This window comes from Mastigoproctus giganteus, chromosome 7, assembly GCF_048544385.1.
Source record: "Mastigoproctus giganteus isolate SK-2022 chromosome 7, ASM4854438v1, whole genome shotgun sequence".
NCBI classification, from domain to species: domain Eukaryota; kingdom Metazoa; phylum Arthropoda; class Arachnida; order Uropygi; family Thelyphonidae; genus Mastigoproctus; species Mastigoproctus giganteus.
The window spans coordinates 52,015,742-52,043,514 of NC_143581.1; the positions used below are offsets into that span (position 1 = coordinate 52,015,742).

A 27,773-nucleotide genomic window follows, 5' to 3' on the forward strand; every position below is an offset into this window, starting at 1 on the left:
CTGATAGGGAGTGTTTACCCCATTGTTGGAAATAACTGTCACAAGATGGCATGATGACAGACCATGGAGGTTCAGGATCTATAGGATCTTGTAAGATTTTATTAAAGTGAATATCCCAATCTTCAGCTAGTTGTTTTAGCCTAATACCAGCAGGCCGAACTGACTGTGGTTTGTTTCTATACAAGGTCGTAAACTGTGGATTATAAAGTATTGACCAATTAGGATGGGTCATTTGGCTTTGGATCTTGGTTGCATAGTTCAGCAGCAACATCTTTCTCCTGATATTTAGGGGAGGTTCATGAGCTTCAACATACAAACTTTGCACTGGAGATGTTCTGAACGCACCTAGTGCTGTTCTGAGAGCTGAATGTTGAATAGGGTTGAGGCGAGATAAAGCACTCTCCCTAGCAGAGTCGAAGACAGGTGCACCGTAGTCCAGTCGTGATCTGATTATGGTTCTATATAAATGCAGCAGGCTGTAACGATCTGCTCCCCATGTTGTGGCTGTTAAGACTCTGAGTATGTTTAGTTTTCTTTGACAAGTAGTCCGGAGATGTTCAATGTGCTTTTGGAAATTTAACTTATTGTCAAAGAACAATCCTAGTAGACGAATACAATTAGTTATGGGAAGAGGATGGTTATTCAAATGCAGCTCGGGTTCCGGATGCATATTGCGTCTGGAGCAGAAGTGTATGGCAGTAGATTTCTGGCTGGATAGTCTATAACCATTTTGTGTCATCCATGTCAGGATGCGATTCATTGATATTTGAAGTTGGCGTTCAATGTAGTGCATGTTTTGAGAATGACAAGAAATTGAGAGATCATCTGCGAAAAGGTATGAATCCACAGTTTTCGGAATGAGTTCAATTATATGATTCATTCTCATTGCAAACAAGGTAGCGCTGAGAACGGACCCTTGTGGAATTCCTTCTTCTTGGATAAAGATTTTAGAGAGGATTCCCCGATAACGAACTTGGAAGGATCTCCGTTGAAGGAAATTTTGGATAAAATATGGTAAATTACCTCTCAGGCCAAGAGAATGTAGATCCTTTAAGATGCCAAATCGCCACGTGGTGTCAAAGGCTTTCTCAACGTCAAGACAGACCATTACGAGATGTTCCTTTTTGATGAAAGCATTTCTGATATTTGACTCGGCTTTGATCATGAGATCTAGTGAGGATCGGTTTTTCCGGAAACCGAATTGGTTATTATTTATCAAGTTTTGAGACTCAAGGAACCAAGTGAGACGGCGATGTATCATTTTCTCGAGAGTTTTGCTGAGACAGCTGATAAGGGATATCGGTCTGTAATTTTGAGGAGCAGAATGATCTTTACCGGGTTTTGCAATCGGTAGTACATATGAATGACTCCAGGAGCTTGGGAGAGTATGTTCAGAAAAAATTCGATTATAAAATATGAGCAGCGAAGAGAGTGACCTTTGATCCAGATTTCGGAGCATTACATAATATATCCCATCGGGGCCAGCAGCACTGTTTCTTGAGTTTGTAAGAGATTGCTGTAGCTCGAACATGGTAAATGGTTGATTATAAGATAAAGCAGAATTGTCAGTGTAATTCAGTCTGGTTTTCTCTGCAACTGTTTTACGTTTTTGGAATGATTGATCATAAGCATTACAAGAAGACAACTGAGAAAATACAATTCCCAGTGCATTTGATATATCTGTGGGATTAGAGAGTTCTTGTCCATTCCAGTTTAGTAGCGGGGTGGATAGAGGGGGAAATTTATTGTTCGAACATTTTATTTGTCTCCAGATTAATCTGATATCGGTATTTTTATTAACTGATGTGGCGAATTTAATCCAAGATTCTTTTCTTGCTTTGCGTCTGATATAGCGAGCTTTAGCTCTGATCCGTTTATAGTTAATAAGATTGGAGGTGGTAGGATATTTACGGAAAAGATTCCATGCTTTGTTTTTCTCTTTTTTTGCATTATTGCAATCTTCATTCCACCAGTAATTTATTTTTCGTCTATTTCTTGCTTGATATTGAGGAACTGCCACGGATGCAGCTGCCAGCATTTGATTTGTGATATGGTCAGTAACACTATTGATGGAACCAGACTGAATGATATCGTTGTCAAATGATATGTGCGATCTGTATTTTGCCCAGTCAGCCTTTGAAAATTTCCATTTAATTGGACTTTCTGTTGGAAAAGAATAGGATGTTTGAATTTTGCAGATTAACGGGAAGTGGTCGCTGCTATAAGGATCACTTAGAGATATCCAATCTATACTTGGAAAGAGGATTGGGGAACAGATGGAAAGGTCTATGGCAGATGTTGAGCCCGTAGGGAGGTGCACATATGTAGGAGACCCAGTATTCAGTAGTGTTAAATTCTGCCTATCGATCAACGTTTCGATCAGCTTACCTCGTCTGTCCGAGGTGGGGGAACCCCATAATGGGTGATGTGCATTAAAGTCTCCTAGTAAACAAAACGGTGATGGTAACTGCATAACAAGATCTTCAAGTTCCTGAATAGTATATTGGCGACTAGGCGGAAGATAAATGGAAACCAATGTTAGAGTAATACCATTAACAACACGCGTGGCAACGGCTTCTAAGGATGTTTGTAATGGAATACGTCTTGCGGGGATGCTTGAGTCCACGAGTATCGCTACTCCTCCATGAGGGTTATTGGAGTCAGCCCTGTCTTGTCTGAATACAGTATAATTTTTGATTGAAACTGAGACCAGAGATGTTAAATTAGTTTCTTGTAAGCACATTGCAAGAGGTTTATATTGATGAATTAATTCGTGTATATCATCTACGTTACTGCGAAGACCTCTACAATTCCATTGGATAACATGTTCCATTATTTGGTTTTGTAGGAGGAAGATGAATCTGTCTGCTTTTTATGCGTAGGTTGTTTGTGACGGTCAGATTTAGATTTTTCTTTTCTAGGAAAATTAGGGCGTCCTGAATCATTTTTATCCTCCACATCTCCATCTGCATATAATTCAAGAAAATCTTCTTGGTTGGGCATATCATCTGTATCCATGCTTGTTGGTTGTTTCACCTCCCCACTATCTGATTTATGTAATTTTTCTGCCACTGTATTGTGGGTTAGGTTTTGAGTTGGAATTGTGAGTGGCGTATTATTACTTTGGTCCACTAACTGTGATTCAGATGTAGGCTGAGTTGATAGCACTAATCGAGCCCACTCGGCGATCGATTTGTCTGGAGAGACTGACACTTCTGTCTGACATGCTACTGATTTGTAACTATGGGCAGCCGAAGCATAAGTAGTTTTTGGAATACTTGATTTTACTTGCCTTCTAGCTTCTTGAAAAGATACTTTATTTTCTGTCTTGTATTTCTGTATTTTTTTTCCTAACTTCCAAAGATCACAATCTTTGGAGTAGGCTGGATGATTGCCCTTGCAATTAGGACACTGCGGAGTTTGTGCCTTGCATTCAGATTGAGTGTGAGTTTTGCAACCGCAGTTTGGACATGTTGCATCTCCACGGCATGCTGTCTGGGAGTGGCCAAATTTTTGACATTTGTAGCATCTCAGAGGGTTCGGGATATAGGGCCGAACACGACAGTTTAAATAGCCTGCTTTGACCGAGGATGGTAGATTCGGCGAACTAAAGGTTAAAATTATGCTACGGGTTGGGACTAAGATGCCGTCTTTTCGTATCATGATTCTCTTGGCCTGAGTTACATTTTGATCTTTTAGTTCCAGAATTATTTCTTCCTCGGAAACGTTCAATAGGTCCCATTCACTGATCACTCCCTTGGAAGAATTCAGGGTGTTATGTGGAGTGACTTGAATTGGAATTCCACTTAAAGATGTAAGTTTTAACAGGAGGTCAGAGTGTCTTGGAAGAGAGGTCTCTATTAGCAAGTCACCAGATTGAAGGCGTTTCACCATTTTTGGAGATGCTGCTGCATTTACAAGGCATCGTTGTATGATGAATGGCGAAAGCTTGCTGACAGATTGTGAAGACAGAGAATGGATGATCAGGAAAGCTGGAGCTTCCTGCTTGTTTGCATCCTTTTTTAGTCTTTTCGACAATGAGAAGTCATGATCAGTTTCGTGGTTGTCATGTTGCGAGCTCTTTGGCTCTAATCGTGGGAAATCATTAGTATCCATGTTTACTCCTTTTAGCCCTGGGAGAAGGACTTTCTTCTCCCAGACTACCAGCCCCGCCACGTGGAGGCAGGAGCAGTGCCACCAGTGACCAAGCGGTTATTAAGATTAGTAGGGTGAGTTGGTATTTAATATATATACTAAAGAAGAAAGGTAGATTCCCTTTCTGGGTTCTTACGTAAGATTTTTTAAGCAAAGAACCACTTTAAGTGAACAAAACAGAAGAAAATCGCACAACAAAAATAGAACTATATCACTTTCAAAGATCACTTTATGAATCACAGGGAAAAATCGCTTGTCACTATCGCTTGGCACTCGGGGCCCCGATCTAAGGAATGCATTCCAAATGGAATTCTCTAGTCTTACTAGTATATCTAGTGTTGATCTGTTTTGTCGAATGCCGAATTGTGCAGAATGTAAGAGATTGAAATTTTCCAGGTACCATATCAGTCGATGGTTCACCATCTTTTCCAGAATTTTGCAAAGGCAACTGGTCAAGGCAATGGGTCTATAGCTAGTAGGGTTTGTCGAGTCTTTTCCTGGTTTAAGGAAGGCAAGGACTGTAGCGTGGTGCCATTGTTTAGGGAATGTGTCTCCCCGGTAGAGCCTATTGAACAGATCAAGAAGTGACTGCAGTGATTCAGCACTTAGTTCCTGTATCATCGAATAATGGATATTATCTGGTCCTACAGCGCTACGCCTAGATGTTGACAAGGCTCTATGTAGTTCGTGGATAGTGAATGGTAAGTTATATTGTTCTTCTGCTTTTGAAGAAAAGTTTAACTTTTGTTTTTCTGAATTTGCTTTGAATCTTCTGAAGGCTGGTATGTAACTTTCTGTTGCTGATGTTTTGGCAAAAGTTTCCCCTAGTATATTGGCAATTTGGGTAGGGTCAGAAATGTACTGCCCTCTCCATTCCATGATAGGCTAAGGTGTCGTTTGATATTTACCACTCATTTTCCTGATTGTTTTCCAAATTTTATGTGTGGGAGTTGCTTGATTGATGGTTGAAGTGAAGCGAATCCAAGCGGCCTTTTTATTACTGCGTCTAACATACCTCGCTCTTGCTCTAACCCATTTAAACTGAATGAGATTAGCTGTGGTTGGATAGCGCCTAAAAGTATTCCAAGCTTTATTTTGGTCTCTTTTTGCTGCACGGCATTCGTCATTCCACCATATTTTTGGGTGTTCAGGTAATTTTGAGGAGGATTTTGGTATAGCTTGCCCTGCTGCGTGTAGTATAGTTTTTTTGTGACATACTCAACGTTGACGCTTCCCTGGTTGGGGATTTTTGTATAATTTCAGGGTCCAGTTTAGCTAATTTTTTATACATCTCCCAGTCTGCTTTATCAATTAGCCACCGAGGAATTCTAGTAAGATGATAAGAGGGCTTATTTAGTAATTCAATTGTAATGGGAAAATGATCACTATGCAGTGGATCATTGTTTGCCATCCACTTTAGAGTAGGATACAAAGTTGCAGAACAGATAGACAAGTCTATTGCAGTATATGTTCCGGAAGGAAGGTGAACATAAGTAGGTGACCTGTCATTTAGAAGGAGAAGGTTGTTATCATCTAAACATTTTTCAATTAGTTTTCCTCTTTGGTCGATATTGTTGTTACCCCATAGTGTGTGATGGCCATTTAAGTCTTCCAGAATGAGGAAAGGTGTGGGGAGTTGAACTATGAGGTTGTTTAGATCGTTTTGTTGGATGGAAAAGCTTGGTGGAATATATAAGGAGCAGATTGTAATATGGATGTCAGCAGCTACACGGACCGCTATTGCCTCGAGGGGAGAGTTCAGTAAGACCTGTTTGACAGGAACATATGGGTTTGTTATAACAGCTACACCACCATGTGCAGTATTTTGATCGGTTCTATCTTTTCTAAAGATATTGTAATAAGACAGTTTTGGTGTGTCTTGAGGTTTGAAATACGTCTCTTGGAGGCAGAGACATATTGGTGTGTATTTAGAGGTAAGGTCGTACAGGTCATTAATATTGGCACGGAAACCACGACAATTCCATTGAATTATTGTGTTCATTGTTTATCTCTAGTTAGACTTTCCGAGCGTTTTCTTGGTGCTGAGGTACTCTGTCTTTCACTCTTGTTTTTATCTTTCTTTCGAAAGTAGGGCCTTTCTGTTTCCATGTCTTCTTCTACAAAAATGTGTAGGACCGGGTCATCTGGGGGTATTTCCTTAGTATCCATTTCCTGTTGGTGACCAGAAGTTACGATTTGTTTTTCTTTGCGTCCTTCGTCCGGGGAGTGGAGATTTTCGATTGGTATAGAAACTGGCGTATTGACTGCCTGAGTTTGAGTTCCATTGTACAGTGTTTTTACGTAGTTCAAGAAAGACTCTTTTGGGGGTACTGTTAGTTCAGTTTGCGATGCGGTTGATTGGAGTTTTTTGGTGATTTGAGCAAACGTAGATCTATTTGCAAAGGTTGGTGGTGAGATGTTTCGCTTTGCTTCTTGATAGGACACATTATGATTGATTTTATAAATCTGAATAAGTTTCTCAGTTTTCCAGCGATAGCATGTTCTAGCGTAAAAGCAGGATGATCTTTTTTGCAGTTTGGGCATATCGGTTGGGGAGCAGTACAGGCTTCGCAGTTGTGTTCAACTGACCCGCACTTTTCACAAGCAGAAGTTCCCCGGCAAGCTGTCTGGGAATGTCCGTACTTCTGACATCGGAAACACCGTAGTGGGTTTGGAATATAAGGTCTGACATTACAGACCAGATATCCAGCCTTAATGGATGCTGGGCGATGTGGTGTATTAAAGGTCAAAATGAGATTGCGTGTAGGAGTCAGAACTCCTTTTCTGGTGGAAATTCTCTTGACCTGTATAATGCCTTCTTCTTTAAGTTCGTCAAGCATCTCCTCTTCGGACACATCTATTAAATCCCAGTCAGAGATCACTCCTTTAGAGGTGTTCGATCTATGGGGTGTCACAGTAACTGGTATTCCAGCAAAGAGATTAATATTCAAGAGCCGCTCAGAGTGTTTACTATTAGAGGTCTCGATCAGAATATCTCCTGACCTAAGTCTTTTTACAGACTTAGGAGCTCCAGCTCTGCTTTCTAATTCCTTTTGCTCTAAATGGCGAGATTTTGCCAATTGCACTTTCACCAGTTGAGTGCATGATCAGGAAAGCTGGAGAAGGATAGATGTCAGAGTCAGTTTTCTGCCATTTTGAAGTTCCTGTAATAGAACTATCTTTCTTTTTTGATGTCTGGGGTGCATCTGGCAGCCCAGATAAGTCCGAGTTTGATTTACTCATGACGTGCTCTTTTTGGCCCCGGGAGATTATATTTTTCTCCCAGGTTACCAGCCCTGCCACGTGGAGGCAAGAGCGGTGCCACCTAGTGACCCAAGCGAAGAGAAGGTTAGTATTAACGAAAAATAAAAAAGGCGGTTAAAGAAAGGTACTTTCCTTTCTGGGTTATATAATTTCAAAGATCAATTTAATTATAATGCTCAAGGGTTAACGGACTTGCGAAACTCAGGAGAAACATATTTACAGTAAAGCGTATCAGATAATCACTATGAAAAGGCGCTGTGGTCACTAATATCGCTTGGCACTCGGCGCCAGATGTTCAGTAACAGAATTAACTTTGATAGCAAAAAGTGTAACACTTAGAACCAATCCTTGGGGGACACTTCCTCTTGTCAAAAAGGTCAAGAGAGAATGGACCCCACATGAATTTGGAATGAGCAGTTCAGTAAACAAAAAAAATTAATAAAGGCCAGATGACCCCCCCCCCATAATGCTAAGATTATAGATATCTTTTAAAATTCCAAATTTCCAAGCTGTGTCATATGCTTTTTATCATATCAAAGAAAATTGACACTAGGTGTTCGCATTTGAAGGAATGCATCTCGAATAGATGTTTCCAATATTAAATTGGCAAGTGTTGACTTGTTTCTTCGGAAGCCACATTGTACTTTGGAAAGGAGATCATTTGCTTCCAAATACCAGGAGATCATTTGCTTCCAAATGACACAGGCACTGACCAGACTTTCCAGGACCTTCCACATGCAGCTTGTCAGATCAATTTGGTGGTAATTGGTCAGAAAATTTGGATCCTTTTCTGGCTTGGGAAAGGCCTTATGACAGGAGTAAGGAAACTGGTCTTCAAAACAGATTTTGTTGAACAGACCAGACAATCCATTGATTCCAATGAAAGATGTGTCATCATCTCGTAAAAGATGTCATCTAGCCCAAAAGCACTTGCCTAGGGTTAGAGACAGTGCCATTTTTAATTCCCATTCTGTGAAAGGCTGATTGCATTCCTCCCAGTTATTTGAAGATAACTTCAAATGCTGCTTTTCACCTTTTTGTTTGTGAACAAGAATTCGAGGGGGGGGGGGTAAGATGTTTCAGCAGACACTTTCTATGAAATGTCCCCCTAGAGTATTGGCAATTGCACATAGATTATGTTCTAGGATCAATATCCCTCGGCAACACGTATCCCTCTGCCCTTCATTTTCCAGACTTTGTCCCAGATAACCTAAGGTGACGCCATTTGGTTGATGGAAGGTGCATAGTGGATCCAAGATTCTTTTCGACCCTGACATCTAATAATGTGCCTTCACAAGGGGAACATTTGAAAGCTATTACATTTTCTGTGGGGGGGGGATAACGACAGAATCTACCCCACACTTTGTTTTGCACCTCTCTTGCTGCTTTGCATTCTGCATTCCACCATGCCTTTGGAAACCATGTTGATGTTTTTTGGAATTGCAATTGCCACTGCTTGGACAATACTTTCTATGATGTACCTGACTACTTCATTAATTGGCTCCTCACTGACTGTAATGGTATTAAAGGTTGCCAGATGTCTGAAGGGGTGGGCAGGAGCAGCAGTGCGTAGCACATGCTTCTTGATTAGACCGGGGTTTGATCCCGTGACCACCAAATAGGGAGGATGCGGAAAGGTCAGGGAATGACCACCGCATATCCCAGCAGCAAAATGGCCTTAGTTGCTAATGCTCCTAATAATTCCGACTAGAAATAGCTGGGGGAAAAAAAAAAATGTCTCAAGGCATTCCACAGTTAGGGTGATCGATTTTTCAATGTGGTATCCTCGAATGGTAGCAACATCTCTCACTGCTTCTCGCACATCTCACACTGGTTATCATGGGGAAGTGATCACTTCCAAAAAGGTCTTCAACCTCTCATGCACACACTGGGAGGAGAGCACATAAAGAGACCAATCACAGTGAATGAAGGGGTAAGCATGTGGAAGGTGTTACAACTCACCCATATTTAGGAGGACTAGGTCATTGTTTTTGATCATTCAGGCCAGCCTGGGGGGATGTTGTTCCCAGGTGGCAAATATAAAGAACAAACAGCTAGGAGGAACCCTACTGTAAGATGAACTGCTATGGCCTCTAAGGTGGTGGTACATGGTGAAGCTTGGAAGGTGGGGTATGGTTGCGCACAAGGATGGCAAATCCTACATGGGTCCATCCCCAGCTCTGCCTTTACGAATAACTAGACAGTTATCCAATTAAAGGTCATCATTTGCCTTTAAATGCATCTTCTGCAAGCAAAACCAAGTTGGCTCATGCTTACAAAGAAGGGTCTTGATGTCATCATTATTTCGATGGAATCCACGGAAATTCCATTGTAAGAATTTGAATGTTACCAGAAACTTCCTTTTCAAGGTCATAAAAGATTTTTTTTTTTTTTTTTTTTTATGAAAATCCCAAACAGGAGAGGTATTAGAACCTATAATACTTAGTACCGTGCTTGGGTTGCAGGTTGAGAAGACGAAAGAAGATATTTGTTGACATTAGACTCGAACTTCTGTGGACTATGAAGCAAGGTTGTTCCAGAAAATGGCAGTTGAATGAATAAACATGGAAGATAAAAAGTTGGTCCTGTGAGTTTGAAGTTGGACAGTAAATGGATGTTGGCTGGTGGCGGCACATGGTCGGACTGTTTTGAAAGAGAGAGAGTGGGAATTATAGAAGTCAATTCAGAAAAACAGTGCCCATGGAAGTATCTGTAAAAAAGGCATGCAGAAGAAACAGTACGGCTATGAGACAGACAGTGGAGAGACTCCGTTAAAGAGGAGTTATTAATTAACCAAACTGCACTTTTCTGAATGGAATCTAGAAGCCTGAGAGAGGTTTTGGGGGCATCGCCCTAGATGTGGGAATAATATTCCATGGTAGGGCGGATTTGCGATTTGTACACAGTGAACAGCTGTTTGGAAAAAAAGTAATGCTGAGAGCGAGAGAGAGAAAACCAAGTTTTTTTTAGATGCAGAGAAGCAATATTTGTAATGTGCTTGTGCACAAGAGAGATTAGAAGTCAGGGTAATCCCCAAAAGAGATACATCATTTTGCCTAGAAATCGGAGTGTTACCTAAGATAAGCATAGAAGCAGAAGAATCCTTTTTGCGAGATACAAGACAAGACTGAGTTTTAGAAGGAATGAAATCAACTAAGTTGTCTTTGCCCCACTGGAGAATTACCCGGAGATCGGCATTTAAGGAATTGGTAGCAGATATTCGAGAAGTTGAAGCTGATTGGGCAGGGCAAGGTTTTTCAAAATGAAAAGTGGAATGCAATGTGCTATCATCGGCAAAACTATGGACAGTATTTCCAGTCAATGGAAGGTCATTAATATACAGGAGGAAAAGAGTGGGGGAGAAAAACTGAACCTTGGGGGACACCAGCATTAGTGGAGAAGTTAGAAGACAGAGAGCCATCTAACATCACCCTCAGTGAGCGATCAGAGAGAAAACTGGATAACCAATTACTAAAAACAGTTGGCAAACCATAAGATGGAAGCTTGTTTAGAAGACCTTTATGCTAAACATGATCGAAAGCCGTTGAGATGTCAAGAGCAACTGATTGCATTTCACCAAACTTTTCCATTGAATTTGTCCATAAATGGGTAACATAAGCCAGAATATCACCAGTGGATCGACACTGACGGAATCCATACTGGTGATCGTTCATCAGACTGAAGGTTTCTAGGTAGTTTAAGAGTTGGCGGTTAACTGATTTCTCCATTACTTTAGAAAGAGTAGAAGTAATTGCAATTGGACGATAATTGGATGGGAGGGATTTGTCACCCTTTTTAGGAACTGGCTGGATATGAGTAAATTTCCAAGCAGAAGGAAAAATACCTTTGGAATAAGAAAGTGAAAAAAAGGCAGCAAAGAACAGGAGTAAGTTCAGGAGCACAGGTTTTGAGAAGAAGTGGAGAAATACCATCAGGACGACTTGGAGCTTTCTTAGCATCGAGGTTCGTCAAAATCCTTCTGACATCCTTTTGACGGAAGACCACAGGAGGCATTGAATGGAGCGTGTTGGGAATGGTGGAAAGTGTTTTACAAAGATCATTAATACATGAATTGGAAGAAAAATGGGATGCTAGCAGGTCAGCTTTATCCTTGGCTGAAGTGACAACAGAGCCATCTGGTTTTGACAGGAGTGGGAGCAGAGAGGAGCAAAAGTTGCAGCCAATAGCTTTGCAAGAGACCAGAATGCTCAGCTACCATTAAGGCAAGAAGCAAGTTTTCTACTCTTAACCTGTTCAAAATCTAGTTTGGACTGATTAATAACTGCTTTACAATTGTTGCGAGCGTTTGGTGTAGGCAGAAAATGAAACTGAAGAATTAGAAACAAGTCAATTACGGTATGCAACGTTCTTCTCTTGAACATCCTTAGGACATTTATTGGAAAACCAAGGTTTAGATAAAGGACGAGATTTTAAAGTGGAGTGTGGGATAAAGGATTCCATTCCTGCAACAATAATTTCACTGACATGATCTGAGCAAACGTTGACATCAGAAGTTTTGAAACAGTAATCCGACCAAGAAAAAGAAGAAAAGAAATCTGGCAGGTCATCACATTTTGCATTCTTGTAATGCCAAACAATACGAGGTTGGGAATAGCCATGAGATAAAGGCTCCATTGGGGAAGAGACAATCACCAAGTTGTGATCAGAGGTACCTACAGGACCACTCACTTCAACACTGTACTTAGAAGTGTTGTTTGTGAGAAAAAGATCAAGCGTGTTGGCTGTATGGTCAGGATTATCTGGTATTCTTGTAGATAAATGAAAAATCTGTGCAAGGTCATTAGAAATTGCCAAAGCCTCAGCAACCCGACCAACTGGGTCAGTGTGACTAGAAAACGGAAGCCAGCTCGAGTTGTGAACATTAAAATCGCCAAGGAAAATTACCTCACTGTTAGGAAAGTTGGACTGGAGAAAGTCAAGTTGCAAAGAGAGGAAGTCAAAGTGATTAGTGGAGCTGGGAAAACAGTAGAGACAACAGATGAATCTGACACAGTGAGGTAGAAAGATTTTAGGCCAGAGAAGATCGAAGAGAGGAGATTCCAAATTACCAATTCTCTGACAAGGAATATCGGAATGGACATATGCACAAGTACCACCTTTGAGGCGAAAGGAATCATACAGTGAATAATTTGGGCAACTGAGATGAGCAGTAGCTGAATTAACCAATAACTGAGATTCTGTCAGAAAAAGTACATGGGGTTTGACAGACTGCAAATGGAAATGGACATCGTTGAGTTTAGAATTGAGACCACATATATTTGTGAAATGAACTAGGAAGTATTTGGGAGGTTTAGTTCTTTTTGCAGATAAGCTTACTCTATTAGTTTGACAATTCATGGTGTATTCAATAGTATGAAAAAGTGTGTGGGGGGGGAGGGACATGCTGTACGAAGTAATGAAATTTTTGGATATGGCGAACACACGGTAAGAATATACCCAGATCCTTGACATAACGTGTCCTTGACAATGCCCCCCCACCCCCCGTGCATATACACTACTCGGGCTCCCTCCAGTCACTATCTGGCAGAGTAGGGGTATCAAGGTTATACACTAGCTAATCCGGAAGCCTCCTAAAGAGTTACCAATAGGTTCAGTCCGGTGTACTAACTAGCAGCCGGCCTGCGAACACCGTTTTAGAGCTGTACCCTCGAAATATAAGGAAGACTGGATCTCGCCATGATGTCCATCATAACCTCAAAAGTTTACTGTTTGGGTTTTAATGGCATATAATGTGCCAAAACCTCAAAAGTCATCAGTCATACTGCATGATGGAAGAGATGGGGAAGGGTTGACCGGAACTTAGCTCTGGAGACTAAACATGGGTTGTTCCACTTCAAGCCTCCAATAAGCAAAGTGGTGGTATTGCATCGGTTGATGAGAGTCATCTACCACCTAGTATTGCCTGGTAACACAGAGTGGTGGCATTCCACATGTGGTGTGGGTGCCACACCACGACCACTGCTTACGTTGGTTCATACCTGGATGGTCACCCACAGTGTGCTTGTGCATGGAGGTTATACCCAGGATTACTAACAGTCCCAATATCCTGAAGGTGAAAGCAGAGGATTTGGCTGTCACAGACCGTCCAGACTTTGCCGAAATTGGGTCTACTTGGCTTGAATGTCACCCAAATATCAGTTCCATCAGTATTTTAGACTCCCAGGTAGCCAGTACAGCTGTCTAGCATATCTGAGAGAATGTCTGTGACATCCTCAAGGATCTGATGAAAGCTGGGTATATGGGCAACAAATTAATTTATGATACAAAGGCAGTTCTCCTAGTGGAAATGTTCATCATTTCCATATCCAAAAAAGGCAAGGCATGACAGATCAAATGCCAAGAGTAACGTGATTGTTTTCTTTGACAATAAGAGAATTGTTCATCAGTTTCTTCCGCTAGGCCAATCTGTAAATCACTGTTCTACAACGGGGTTCTAAGGTGTTATAGGGACAATGCCAAGAGAAAATGCCCAAGTCTACACAGCTTTTTCTGTTAAGAGGTTTTATCCAAGAACAATATGGCAATAATCTCTGAACCTCCCTATTCTCCTAACATGGAATCCTTTGACTTCTGGTCCCCAAAATGAAAATATGATTAAAAAGACAGATTCTAAAGTTTTTGTACTGCCATTGGTATTATCCATATAGTACAAGGAAGCCAGGTGTTTGCTGAATCACAAAAATAAAATTAAATTAAAAAACGTAGATAAAAAAATAGACAGATTATACACTTTCCTTCTAATTTAGTTAATTATCTAGTTGACCTCTGAATTTTTCCTAACTGTCAGCTTCAACTTCCTGCAGAAGTAACTTGTTCCAGTAATCGGTAATCCAGTTCCTTTTGGGCTAAAAGAAAACTTTCTACAGACTAGTTTAAACTTCTCCTGTAATTTGAATTTATGGTCACTAATTCTGGAATTCTTTATAACAGTGAAATATTTTGACTTCATTCATTTTACTAACTCATTTCAGACCCTTACAAACCTCAATCAGGACTCACCCCTCTATAATCAGTCTTTCCTTGTACAGTCATTCTTTTGATAATATCACCATGCAAGTTGCCTGTCTTTAGATTCTTTCAAGAAACTCATTGCCTTTGTTTAAAAGGGACCATACTTGGACACAGTAGCCAAAGTACAGTCTTACAACAGACGTATATAACAAGATTATGACCTCCCTATCTCTACAGGATATTGTTCGATAAATCATTGATAGGACAACATGGCTTTTCCTGACAACCTGTTTACACTGGTCAGAGAACTTCAACTCTCAGGTCTTTTTCTTCCTCTAATGTTTTTAATTCAACCAAATGCATAAGTTATTTTGGAGTTGCTATTCCCCAAATGTCACATTGCATTTTGCTGCATTAAAACATAATCGCCACTTTTCTGACCATTCTTGAAGGATGTTCAAGTCATTCTGAAGGAGCCCTGTTTGGCACTGATCATTAAAGATCCTCCAAATCTTCATATCATCTACAAATTTTGACATTACACCCTCTATCCCTTTGTCAATGTTGTTTATGAAAATCAGAAACAATAGTGGTCCAAGAACTGATCCTTGGGGACCCCCACTTCTGTGCTACACCAATCTGAAGAATATTCATTAATCACAGCCATCTGCCTTGCAGCCACCCTGCAATCCATCTTATACAGTAACTCTCATGAGGGACTAAGTCAAATGGCTTGCTAAAATCCAAATAAACTATGTCAAAATTATTCCCTACATTCAGCTCATGGGAAACCATAATAAAATAGCTTAAGATGTTAGTTAAACATGATTTTCCTTTAATAAAACCATGTGCCCTTTGGATTTCCATCTAAAATTCCAGATTGCACTCTTAATCTTGCCTCCACAATTTTCTTTACCACTGGTCAGACTTACTAGTCTGTAGTTACTGACTTCACTGTCAGAACCACCTTTATGTATTGGATATACAATGGTACTTCTACAACCCAAAGATCCAAAAGGATTCACCCAAGTCCAATGTCCACATAATTAATCTCAATGGTTCAGTGCACCCCATGGCCACATCCATCAAAATTACTGGGTATATGACATCAGCTCAAGGATCCTTACTTGCCTTTAAACTTGAAAGTTTTTTGTAATAAACAGACATCTGACATTTATATGAATAATAAGCTTTTGTTGGAAGATTTGATGATAAACAGTCATCTGTAATTTCAAAATCCCTAATTTCATGTCTCAGCCTCACTTACGCGGCAACTCATGATGAAGGGTCTTTCATCAGTAAAGACCAATGTGAAATACTTTATCAATTCATTAACAACATCAGCTGGTAATCTAAGACTTTCCCATACTGTTACACAAGGATCCTATCTGATTTGTTTTCTTCTTCTTTGTATTCACATATATGAGAAATGTGCTGTGCAGCATCATGAAACAAAGATACTTCAATCATTGAGAGAAGCACTAGGACTGATTGATGTATAAACTCTGGAGGGAACTATTTTGACATATAAGTAACATAAGTCTAACTTATTTTATTGCTCCAGTCTATAAACTTTTGGTTTGCACCTTATATTTTAATGAAGGTGGTTTTTCCTGTACCAAGGGAAATTAATAATTAACTGGGACAGAAAAACATAAAATCAGTAATTAAAATAAAAATATAACACAATTAGTTATGTTAGGTTTATTGAAATTAGCAATTTTTTACTAATGCATAAATAAACAATTCTTTCGTGCATGCATGAATACATAAAATACGTGTAGTACCTTGTGATGACGAAATGATTCTGAAGGCACATTCTTAACAGACTGCTTCTCAGCCAAGATACATTTGGCACCTTCTATGATTGCCAAATAAGAGAAGCGCAGTTGATCAGGAGTCTGTATCAAGCCCATTCTATAGCGCCTCATCTCAAGAAGAATTTCCCGAATATTTATTGAGTTTGGGTTTCCATTTTCTTTTATCTATAAAGAGGAATTCAAACAGGTTACATTTATCACTCTGTATTCTGATTTATAAAAATTTCAATAAATAAACAATCAAAATAGATTTTTTAAAATTCCTGCAAAGCAAATAAAAGCATCTCTTTGCCATTATAGGTAGAACTGTATGAAGACTCTCTATCTTCCCCTTTCAGACAATAAAGATTTACATATCTCATACTAAAAAGCATTAGCAACATTTTTCTAGAATAATTTGCTAGTACTTTGAAAAATAAGACAGTAGACAACGAGATCATGATAATGGTTCAAGATAAACAGCAACTGGCTTTTTGCAACATTTACTGGCATTTTTATTCAATTTAATATATTTCCTATATTAAAATGAATCGCCTCACTTCAGGGAATAATGGTTAATTCTAGAGGTCACATGGAAAACAAATGAATGACCTCTGGAGGAACCCAACAGTTGAAACAGTCAGTGAGAGGAAACTGCAAATGCATCTTCTTAATGAGCTTTTTCAAGAGATGAGTGATAGAACTGGGCTAAGTGTAGAAGCTACAATCATCAGATAAACACTTGATAAGCTACCACGGTTACGCAGCTGCTCTCTTGAAATGCATGCCATGCCTATCCTGGCATTGCAACTGGAAGCACTGGATATTATACCAGTAACAGAATGTGATGGTTGCATTTAGGCATGGTATATGCTCAAAGAATGGTTTCATCAAGATCATAATGAATAAAATTTGTGGTGGTAATGCAAAACTAACTTTTACACAGTTTGGACTTAATCTACCGACTATTAAAGTTTATTTTATTTTAGATCAATTGTCTTACTGTCTAAAGAGGTGACCACAGTAAAAAGTACTGTTTTCCTTCTCATCAATTAAACCACGAATGGTTTCTATCAATCAAATCATGAATGCAGCTATCTACTGTAATATTCTAAACAACTCTTATACAAATAACTGCATTGTAGCAATTTTCTGGAAAACTATATATGTATCAGCATGGTAATGCTCCATGTAGTCAATCATAGTACAACAGTGGTTTGAAGGTTTTTGCGATTTTCAAACCCAGAGCTGAATACAATTGAAAACCTGTAGGATGTTTTGGAATAACAACTAAGAGTAAGAACAATATGAACTGGTTCAAGCAGGGAAGTAGCCAACGTCAGGTTGAGTGGAGCATGATTAGTTTCCACATATCAAAAATTTGTGGAAAGTGTCTCCCCATAGGGCCACGATGCCATTAAAGCCCATAGAGATTATACTTGAAATTAAAAATTTCTTTTGCTAACCAGATATGTTTTTCTCTCTTAGTTAGCATTAGCATTAGTAGAGGCATTTGATGCAAGAAAGCAAGCTTATGCAGCATCAGCCAAAAAAAAAAAAAAAAAAAAACCACTTCCACTTCACCCCTCTATTCGTTCAAAATACCTGTCCAGCTGAGCCTTAAACTTATTTAGGCTATTAACTTCCACGACAAGGGATGGAAGTCTGTTCCACCAACCAAGCACTCACTGGCTAAAGGCAAATTTCCGCACATCTATCCTACATCTGTCTTTCCTCAATTTGAATTTATGCCCTCTCAGGTGATTATTCTGAGCAAGAGGAAGAATCCCATCAGCATTGAGCATGCTCAAACCATTCAATGCTTTATACACCTCTATCAGATCACCTCCCTGGTGCCTAGTCTCCAGACACTGTAATTTGCAAAACTTAAGCCTTTCTTCATAAGAGCACCCCTTTGTTCCATTCACTAATCTTGTTGCCCTTCTCTGTACTCTGTAGTTCACTTATACTTGTCACTTGTTCAGATTACCAACCTACGGGGACATAAGTTCAAATTAAGAAAGGACAGATGTAGAATAGATGTGCGGAAATTTGCCTTTAGCCAGCGGGTGGTTAATTGCTGGAACAAACTTCCATCTGTCGTTGTGGAAGTTGATAGGTTAAATAAATTTAAGGAGGAACTGGACAGGCATTTGGAGGGAATGGTGTGATTTTTTTTTTTTTTTTTTTGGCTGATGCTGCATAAGCTCCTACACTTGCTTTCTTGCATCATGTGCCACTACTACTACTACTACTACTACATAGTACACGACTAGAAAGAAATGAAAAAGTATATCTACAAGGGGGTGATTAAAATGTCCTAAGCCTACATGGAAAATATACATAATGATCATCAGAACCATTTTAGAAAGCACATTTTGAGAAAAAATATTTTAGTGAAATACAAATTCAAACGTGTATAATAAACAAAATGTCAGTGTAGAACTAAATTTTTACTCATCATACAACTCCAAAAACTTGCCATTACTGACAATTTGGTCTAAACTTCCACTTTCTTCAAATAGTATATAATCTTCACCATCAAGAGCATTCTGGTTCCACATTTTGTGAAAAATTAGTAACTGTGTCATGTTTTTACTCATTAACACAGCTGTGAAATTGTTGCTTGCTTCATTCAGCCCCGTTGGTGAAAAATCATTGTTTGGCTGCCTCCATATTTATTTATTTTTTTTTTTTATTATTATTATTTTTTTACTACTCCTCATCTGGTCCACTTTTCATGTATGGATTCTTTTAAGTGTTGTTAACTGAGATGTCCAGCAGTTGCAGTTGGCTAAGGCCTACTTTTTTTTTTTTTTTTTTTTTTTATGAAGACCCCCAAACACGAAAGGTATCAAAACCTATAGTACTTAGTACCGTGCATGGGTTGAAGGAGAAGTATGGGAGGGGGATGCCGGAAACTTTGCTCTACAGACTAAACATGGGTTTCACCACTTCAAGCCTCCAATAAGCAAAGTGGTGGTATTTCACCAGTTGATGAAAGTCATCTACCACCTGGAATTAAGCTAACTCCATGGTATGTGTAATGGTTACACATTAAAACGGCTAACTTTTTCCAGTAATCTGATGTTCTGAACATACTGTCTTCAACTGATACTAAAGATAACTTGTAGGTAGAAGGAATCTGTTTTGTAGAGATGGGATACATTTAAACAAAGGTGGTGCGTGAGTTTTTGCCAGTATTATTAGGATACCTTAAAGGTTCAGGGAAACTGCTAGTTTGTGGGGAACAAGGGTAATATAGATACACATTGACCTGATAATACTGGTCAAAGTAACACTTGGATATACTTCAAGAGTTCTTGTTTGTTACTGCAGCAGAATATATTAGCAAGATGTTCTGAGGGCAGACACGTTTTAAATGAGTGGGTAGCTAATGCCAGGGAAGCGAACTTAAATAACTTTAAGGGTAGTTATCTGTACAAGAAAACTAAGTCTTAATTGTTTATACAGTAATGTCAGAAGTGTCGTCAAAATTTGCTGGTTACTTGTCCTAACCAGCAGTTTGAACTGCTGGTTAGGACAAGTAACGTTGACAAAATAGGGCTTACGGAAACATGGTGCCACCCTCTTTTGTGAATTGGGGATAAATTTGCACATCTCCTGTATGTGGGGGACCTCCCCTGAGTCCAAGGATGCTCTCATAATTAAGGCCAAACATTTGCTTACTTCCTTTGCTGCCTCCTTTAATATAACTGGATAGATCCCATCTACCTCAGGTGCCTTTCCTATGTTTAACTTCAACAATTTCTCCTCCACTTTGCTCTCAGTTATTACAAAATCATTTAGCTCCCTGTTAGAGTTTAATAAGCTTCTGTCCTCCACTTCCCTACACAATTTCTTATGTGTGAATGTAGATGCAAAATACTCATTCAGTTTGTCAGCTATCTGAGCATGATCAACAACAGTCGAACCATCAATATCAAGTGGACCAACTTGATTCCTCCCCTTCCTTCTAGAGCAGCGGTTGCGAAACTGTGTTCCGTGGAACACTATGGTTCCATGCAATGTGAACAAGTATTCTGTGAAATTTGTAATGAACAATTAACAAATTAAAATAAATAAATTTTGCATATTTGTAGCATACACCACTTTTGTATCATTATAATTCTTAACATAATTTTTTTTTCGGTTATTAATATACTGGCATAGATTAATAATCAAATAGACTGCGGAACTGTTTATTTTGGTGGGCTTTTGCATAGAGAAATATGCACAGAGGTAATTAATTGACATCTACGAAAATGTAGCAAAGTAGTGATCTAATATGCCATTCATATGCAATTTATGCCTGGAGTACATGGGTTGAAGAAGAGGGGGAAGGGAACCGATATCATAACTAAACTCACTTCCTTGTATAATTTTTTTTTGATAACTATCAGTATTTTGAAATTTAATTATTAAAATAAATGACCAAGGATATGTGGTTGAAAAAAGGAACTTTAAAAGGAGAAGCAAGTACTTCTAGTACTGAAACTGTGTTCGATGAAAATGCATACAATATCGTCACACTTCAAAGTGAGGATGTACAATCGCAGCCTTTTGTTTCCCCAAAAATCCAAAGTGAGAAAACAGGAACAAACTAATGAAAGACCAAAACAAAAGTTGTTTGTTTGGTTGGTTTTTAGGAGCATTAGCAACTAAGGCCATATTGCTCTAGGATATGCGGTGGTCATTCCCTGACCTTTCCGCATCCTCCGTATTTGGTGGTGACAGGCTCAAACCCCGGTCTAATCAAGAAGCGTGTGCTATGCACTGCTGCTCCTTCCCACCTGGCTACGGAGGCGCCAAAACAAAAGTACAATGACAGTTATTTGAATTTCGGCTTTACATGTGTTGGAAATAAAGATGCTCCTGATGCACAGTGCATCGTAAGTAATAAAATATTAGAAACAGTTGTTTGGCTCCCGCTACACTTGTGTTTCGTAAGTGGTCCATAAAAATATGTGTTCTGTAAATATACTGTGAGATGAAGTGATCCATGACTAAAAAAGTTTAGGAAACGCTGTTCTAAAGTTTATATAAGTAAAAAAGTCTTTGTATCCTTTGCCAAAGATTTCTCGTAATCTGCCTTCGCTTGCCTAACCTCCTTTGTGAGGTTAAGCAAGCCAAGCCTAACCTTCTGATAATTTATGTGCATTCCATGCATTTTTCTTCTCTGCCACAAGTCTCATTAGTTCATCTGACATCCATTTAGGCCTAAAACTTGCTGTTGTTGTTATTTGGATTTTAGGAGCATTAGCAACTAAGGCCATATTGCTCCGGGGATATGCGGTGGTCATTCCCCGACCTTTCCGCATCCTCCGTATTTGGTGGTCACAGGCTCGAACCCCGGTCTAATCAAGAAGCTTGTGCTACGCACTGCTGCTCCTGCCCACCTGGCTATGGAGGCGCCTCCTAAAACTTGCACAGTATTTCTTAGTTGGTATGAAAAGCCTAGTAGTTTCCAAAATTAAATCCTTGAACGCTTCCCATTTAGAATTTGCTGTTGGTAACATCATCAATTGGTCCCACTGTATAGAATTTAAAAACTGTCTGAGCCCACTGTAGTCATGTTTACGAAAGCAAAAACCATTCCTTTTACCCCTGATGGTATCTACATCTTTAAGTAAATCCCACATAAGTACATTGTGATTACTGCCACCTAGTGGTTCTTTTATCTACAACTTCTTAATGCATGAATAATCACTGCTCATAATCAGATCAAGAGTATTACTTCCTGTGGTTGCCTGTCGAACATACTGCTGTAGAAAATAATCATCCAATAAATCCACAAAAGTTTTGCTAGTGTGTGGGATTAATAATTTATCAATTTAATTGATTAGTTTTATTAATTTTCATTCTTAATCAATTAAATATTTAAACAGAAATCCTGCCCCAGACTACAGTGGCAAAGCTAGGACACAAAATAGCAGCAATGCTGTGATTTGAAGAGTGGACCTTTCTAGAACAGAACATGATAAAGCCAAGCGGAATGTCACTGTGTGTGTGTGCGCGTGTGCGTGGTGCGTGCATTCAGTTGGTTGGTTGTTTTAGGATTTTACGGCGCATTAACATCTAAGGCTATAATGCGCCAAGTCAAGTGTGTTCAGTAAAGAGAGGGTGAAAAAATTGGGTGCCAACTGAATGTTCAGGTGGGCATTTATGAGAGCTTGAAGAGTAAGGCCTTCAAAGGAATTAAAATGGGGGACTGATCAAGCTCTCGGCTGCCCAACTCATGCCATAGCTCACACTTGTATGTCAGGCAACAAAGCAGCAATCCCCACAGCAGACTGTGCTGGTCCCACAGGAGGCAGTGATTGTTAGTGACTCTATTATCAGGGAAATGGGAAATTAGTATTAATTGAGGCAAAATGATGCAAGAAAGCAAGCTTATGCAGCATCAGCTAAAAAATAAATAAATAAAAAATTAAAAAATATAAAATCCCATTTCACCTATCCATCCCTACCAATGCTTTGTATAGTTTATCATTGAATTTAGCCAAACTATCCAACTTCCACAAAAACGGATGGAGGTTTGTTCCCTCAATCAACCACCCGTTGGCTGAAGCAAGAGTTCTCAACATTTATTCTGCATAGTGTGCATAGTATTAGGGTCAGGTGCCACCTGTGGTTTCCCACATCTGCGCTATTTATTCTGCAATCATCCTTCCTCAATTTGAATTTATGCCCCCTGGTGTGCAGTCTGAGCAGGAGGAAGAATTCCCCCAGTACTGAGTTTGCTCAAGCCATTCAAGAATTTAAACACCTGAATGAAGTAAAATGTATTGCGCAAGAAGGATAGGTGGTATAGCAACAGGGTATGTCTCCCAGAGGTAAACGATGATACTGTACAGAAGCTACTATCTTTTAAGTGCACAAAAGGAGATATTATTATACACAGTGGCACTAATGATATTAAAAGCAGGATATCTGAGGACTTGCTTAACAAGTATAGGGCAAAGTTGAGAAAACGTTGCGAGTTAGGACTGAATTTGAAAGCTTTGTCAATCAATTCCACCCTGGAGAGATTTTGCAAGGCTCGTGGCATAGAATTTTTCTCAGTGTGGAGTGTACTTGTTAGCAGGAGAAACTGTTTTTACAGGGATGGGATATTCTTAAATAGGAGTGCAAGAACATTTGCCGATGTTCAAATATGAAAGGGCAGTGAAAGGTGTATTGGAAAATTGCTAGATTTGTGGGATACACAGATTAATACATTAACTAGAGCCGCAAGCAGAAGTGAGAGTGATTCTTGCACTGCTTCTATTGGAATGTGCAGCGACCTGGACAGGTTTTTTTTTTTTTTTTTTTTGTTAGTTGTTGACGCATCAGCTTTTGTGGCCATAATGCACCTCCCAAAGTTTTTGCATTTTACTCTAATCCAAGCCCGAGGCAGGATTCAAACCCACAACCTTTGGGTTGCCACGCAGACTGGAAAGAAAGGGGTCAGGGACTTTTAAGATCTGCTGTGGGTTCTCATGAAACAAGTAAATACCTGGGCTGTGTTAGAGCATCTAAGAGTAAGAAGCACATATATACTAATGCTAAGAGCATTGTAAATAAATTTGATGAATTTGAAGTACTGATTAAGTACCAAATGCAGACATTGTAGGGATAGCAGAGACATAGTATCACTCATACTTATGCAGTGCTGAATTTGAATATGGGGAGTACAATGCATACAGAAAGGATGGGAAGCTGGGTGGGCTATGCTTGCTCTTACTTAAGAAGCATATAAATCTAAGGCAAGGCATCCAATCGACATAGGTGACCAATGCAACGTTGAGTCAGTTTGGTGTGACAGAAGCACTGGGAAAACAAAAATGATAGTTGACGTGATATAGGCCTAATGACTGTGATGAGAATACGAAAAACAGCTATACAGAGAAATAAAATGGGTCAGTAATTCAGGATGTCTTATAATAGGGGATTTTAACTTTCCATAAGATGACTGGAAATTGTGGGTTGGTCACACATACACTAGCAAGACTTTTGAGGATTTATTGGATGATTGTTTTCTACAGCAGCATGTCAAAGAAGCAACAATACTCTTGATCTGGTTATTAGCAGTGATTCTTCAAGCATTAAGAGTCTGCAGGAAAAAAGACCCGCTGGGTGGCAGTGATCACAGGGTACCAAATGTGGAATTTAATTAAAGACAAGGGCAAAGGGAAAGGCTTTTGCTTTCATAAGGGTGACTACAGTGGTCTCAGACACTTTTTAAATTCTTTGCAGTGGCACAAACTGATGATATTACCAACAGCAAATTCTAAATGGGAAGCATTTGGTGAAGTACTCAGAGAAGCTGCTAGGCCTTTCATACCAACTAAGAAGTACTATTCAAGGCTTAGACCTACATGGATGTCAGACGAAATGATGAGACTTGTAGCAGAGAAGAAAGATGAATGGTATGCACATAATTTATCAGTTGATACAGAAGCCTATGGTATATATAAATTAGTCTGCAATCAAGTAACAAAGGAGGTAGGCAAGCTAAGGTAGAATATGAGAAGGCTCTAAAAAAATGCAAAGAACACCAGCAACAGACTTCTATGCTTACATTAACAGACGAAGGAAGGGGTTGAATCACACTGGGCACCTTGTAGTCAATGGGTTAACTGTTGATGCATGTGCTTAGGTTGCTGACAAATTGAATAGATATTTTGCATCTACATTCACATAGGAGGAATAAATTGGGGAAGGTAATGCCAGAAGTTATCAAACTCTAACAGAGAATAAATGATTTGGTGATAACTGAAAAGAAAATGGAAGAGAAATTGTTGAATTTAAACATTAAAAAAAAAAAAAAAAAAAGAAAGAAAAAAAAAGGCATCTGACTGGATACTATAATGCAGTGACCAAGGAATTGGATGCAAAAAAATAATTTTGATATCACATACTTGGATTTCAGGAAGGCTTTTGAAACTGTTGCATATAAAAGAGTGATGTACAAATTGGAGCAATATGGCATTAAGGGAAAGTTACTGCTATGGATAAAGGGATGGTTGAATGGGAGATAATACAGTGTGGTTATCAATGAACAATGCTCTTCATGGACTAATGTTATTAGGAAGCCCCCAGGGTTCAGTGTTGAGTCCATTGTTGTTTTCTATATTTATTAATGATGCTCATTAAGGATTAGGCTTAAGGTCCAAGTTTGCAGATGATACAAAGGTTGGCAGGGTGGTTAATGACATCAATTGGGGTTAGCTAATGCAACAAGACCTAGAAAAATTAGGTTCATGGACTGAGAAATGGCAGTTGAAATTTAACATTGACAAATGCAGGGTAATGCATATGGGTAACGGTAATCCCAAATTAATATACTGTGTGGTACTACACTCAGGGAAGTGGAAAATTAAAATGATCTGGGGGTAACTGTCCAGTCAGATATGAAATTCTCTGAGCAGTAAAGATGGTCTGCCAGGACAGCACATCTTTACTGCTCATATTGACAAAATTTGTGTTTTGTCAATAATACACAGAAACATTCTGCTAGCAAAGATAAGGATGTTATTACCCCTGAGTACAGGGCCATGGTTAGGCCATATCCTGAGTACTGTATACGGGTCTGGAGGCCTCACTTTAGGAAGGATGTAGATCTGCTGGACCAGTGCAGAGAAGGGTAGCCAGATTTATGAAGAGACAAAAGGGTGCTTTACCAGAAATGTTTCAGTACTGCAATCTGAAGCAAAGAGACTGAGTGCCTACTGGGAGATCTGATTTGGATGTTTAAGGCCTGAAATTAATGGAGTAAGCTAAATAGTGATGGTATAGATATGCAGACGTTTGTCTTCCATCAGCAGGTGGTTGAGTGTTGGAACAAACTTCCATCTGATGTTATGGAAGTGGGTGGTTTCAATAAATTTAAGAAAGAACTAACCAAATTCTTAGAGGAGTATGGATGGGTGAAGTGTGTAGTTTATCTGAGGGGCAGAGGGATTCTTTATAAGCTTGCTTTCCTGCATCATTTGCCACTACTAATAATGATACTAATTAAAATTTGAACCTTAACTGATAACAATTTAAACTCCACTTTCCCTATTTATTTGCTATCTTTACAATCACTGATGAAGTGGTAGGAACATTAAGAAGTAGCTGTAATTTAAACCATCATTACTCCACTATAATTATCTCTATAAAGATCATTGTGTTCTGAAAACTATACCAGTCTCTTGATCCCATGTGTACCTCCTGTTGATGGTAGGATCACCCAAGCAAATAACAGAAGGGAGAGGATGTTGTAATTATCGTAGCAGTGGTGTACATTGTAGTTACTTCTTATTGGAAATAACCAGTGAAGGTAAAAACTCATTAACACATTCCCTGCCGGAACACAAAGTTCCGACAAAATGCACTGCAAATTTTGTGCCTTAACACAAATATGTGTCCATTCGAATGCAGCCAATAAATGGGCACTGTAAAAGGAAAGGCGCATGAAATGAACAACTGATCAATATCGTTACACTGACTAAACCATGGGTTATTTGCATTATGGCTGGGATTTTGCTTAGCATCAATAGCACTATCTAGAGAGTGCTATTTCATCTAGTTTAGTATTTTCCACAAAAAATGGTAAATTTTTTTGAACATTATTGAATTTTAATTCATTAGTTTAGGGGGGGGGGGGCAACCTGTTTTGAGTGAAGAGCCATTTTTGGTCTAATTAAAAAAAAAAAAAAAAAAAAGAATCCAAAGAGCCACACCTCAGCTCAAGCTGGGATGGGGGGGGGGGGATGTTAAGAAATGGAATAGAGTGGGAAAGTGTGTTTTTTTTTTTTTTTTTAAATATATTTTCTTGAAATATTATTTATTAATACTGAAAAAACGTAACAAAAATCCAATTAGATATGAATTAATGTGACTTTTGCTGATGAACTTCTTGAGCCAGTCTCTCAACATCAGGCGAATATGCTGTAATTTTCATCTTTAAACATGGTGAGAGACACATATTGTTCAGATGGTTTCTTTATTTATTTTTAATATAGTTCATGTTTGAAAATACAGTAAACCCCCGCTATTCGCGGTATCTGTATTCGCGGTTTCGCAGGAAAAAAAAACGTGAATTTTAAAGCGCCATGAACATTTTCCGCCATAAAAAAAAACATGGGCGTGGCTAAAATTATCTTTCCCGGTCAAAACAGTGCTCAGTGGGTGAGGGAGAGGGGTGACAAAATCGCGAGCGTGGATGTTTCTCACTAATCCTTGTTCAGTATGTGTTATGCACTTGTCATGGAAGGTTTCGTCGTTTGCTTTTAATTTATATGCTTATAAATTGATATGCTTAAAAAAGTGATAAATCTACCATTTTGGAGTGCAAAACAGACTTTTTTGAGGTGTTAACAGAAGAAAGTGACTTTATTGTGGACAAATTCTTTCTAATCTGTACAAAAATTTGGCTACGAATAACAAGGGAAATGTGAAAAGATCAAAGAAGGTGATGACATTAGTGAATAAAATTGAGTTACTAAACAAAATTTCTAATGGTGAAAGTGTCTCCACAGTGGCAAAACATTATAAAATCAATGAGTCAACGGTACGATCAATCAAGAAATTGGAAGAAAAAATCCGCCGTAGTGT

General features: G+C 39.1%; 1 protein-coding gene across 2 annotated transcripts in view; it reads right to left on the reverse strand.

Moving 5' to 3' along the window:
* Positions 1-27,773, reverse strand: part of Ptp61F (Protein tyrosine phosphatase 61F) — a 259,988-nt gene that overhangs the window by 38,418 nt on the left and 193,797 nt on the right. For both annotated transcript variants that reach the window (XM_090377659.1, XM_090377658.1), the window contains exon 7: positions 16,179-16,376. In XM_090377659.1, the coding sequence (XP_090233785.1) occupies positions 16,179-16,376 (198 nt within the window). The remainder of the gene's footprint in view (positions 1-16,178; positions 16,377-27,773) is intronic.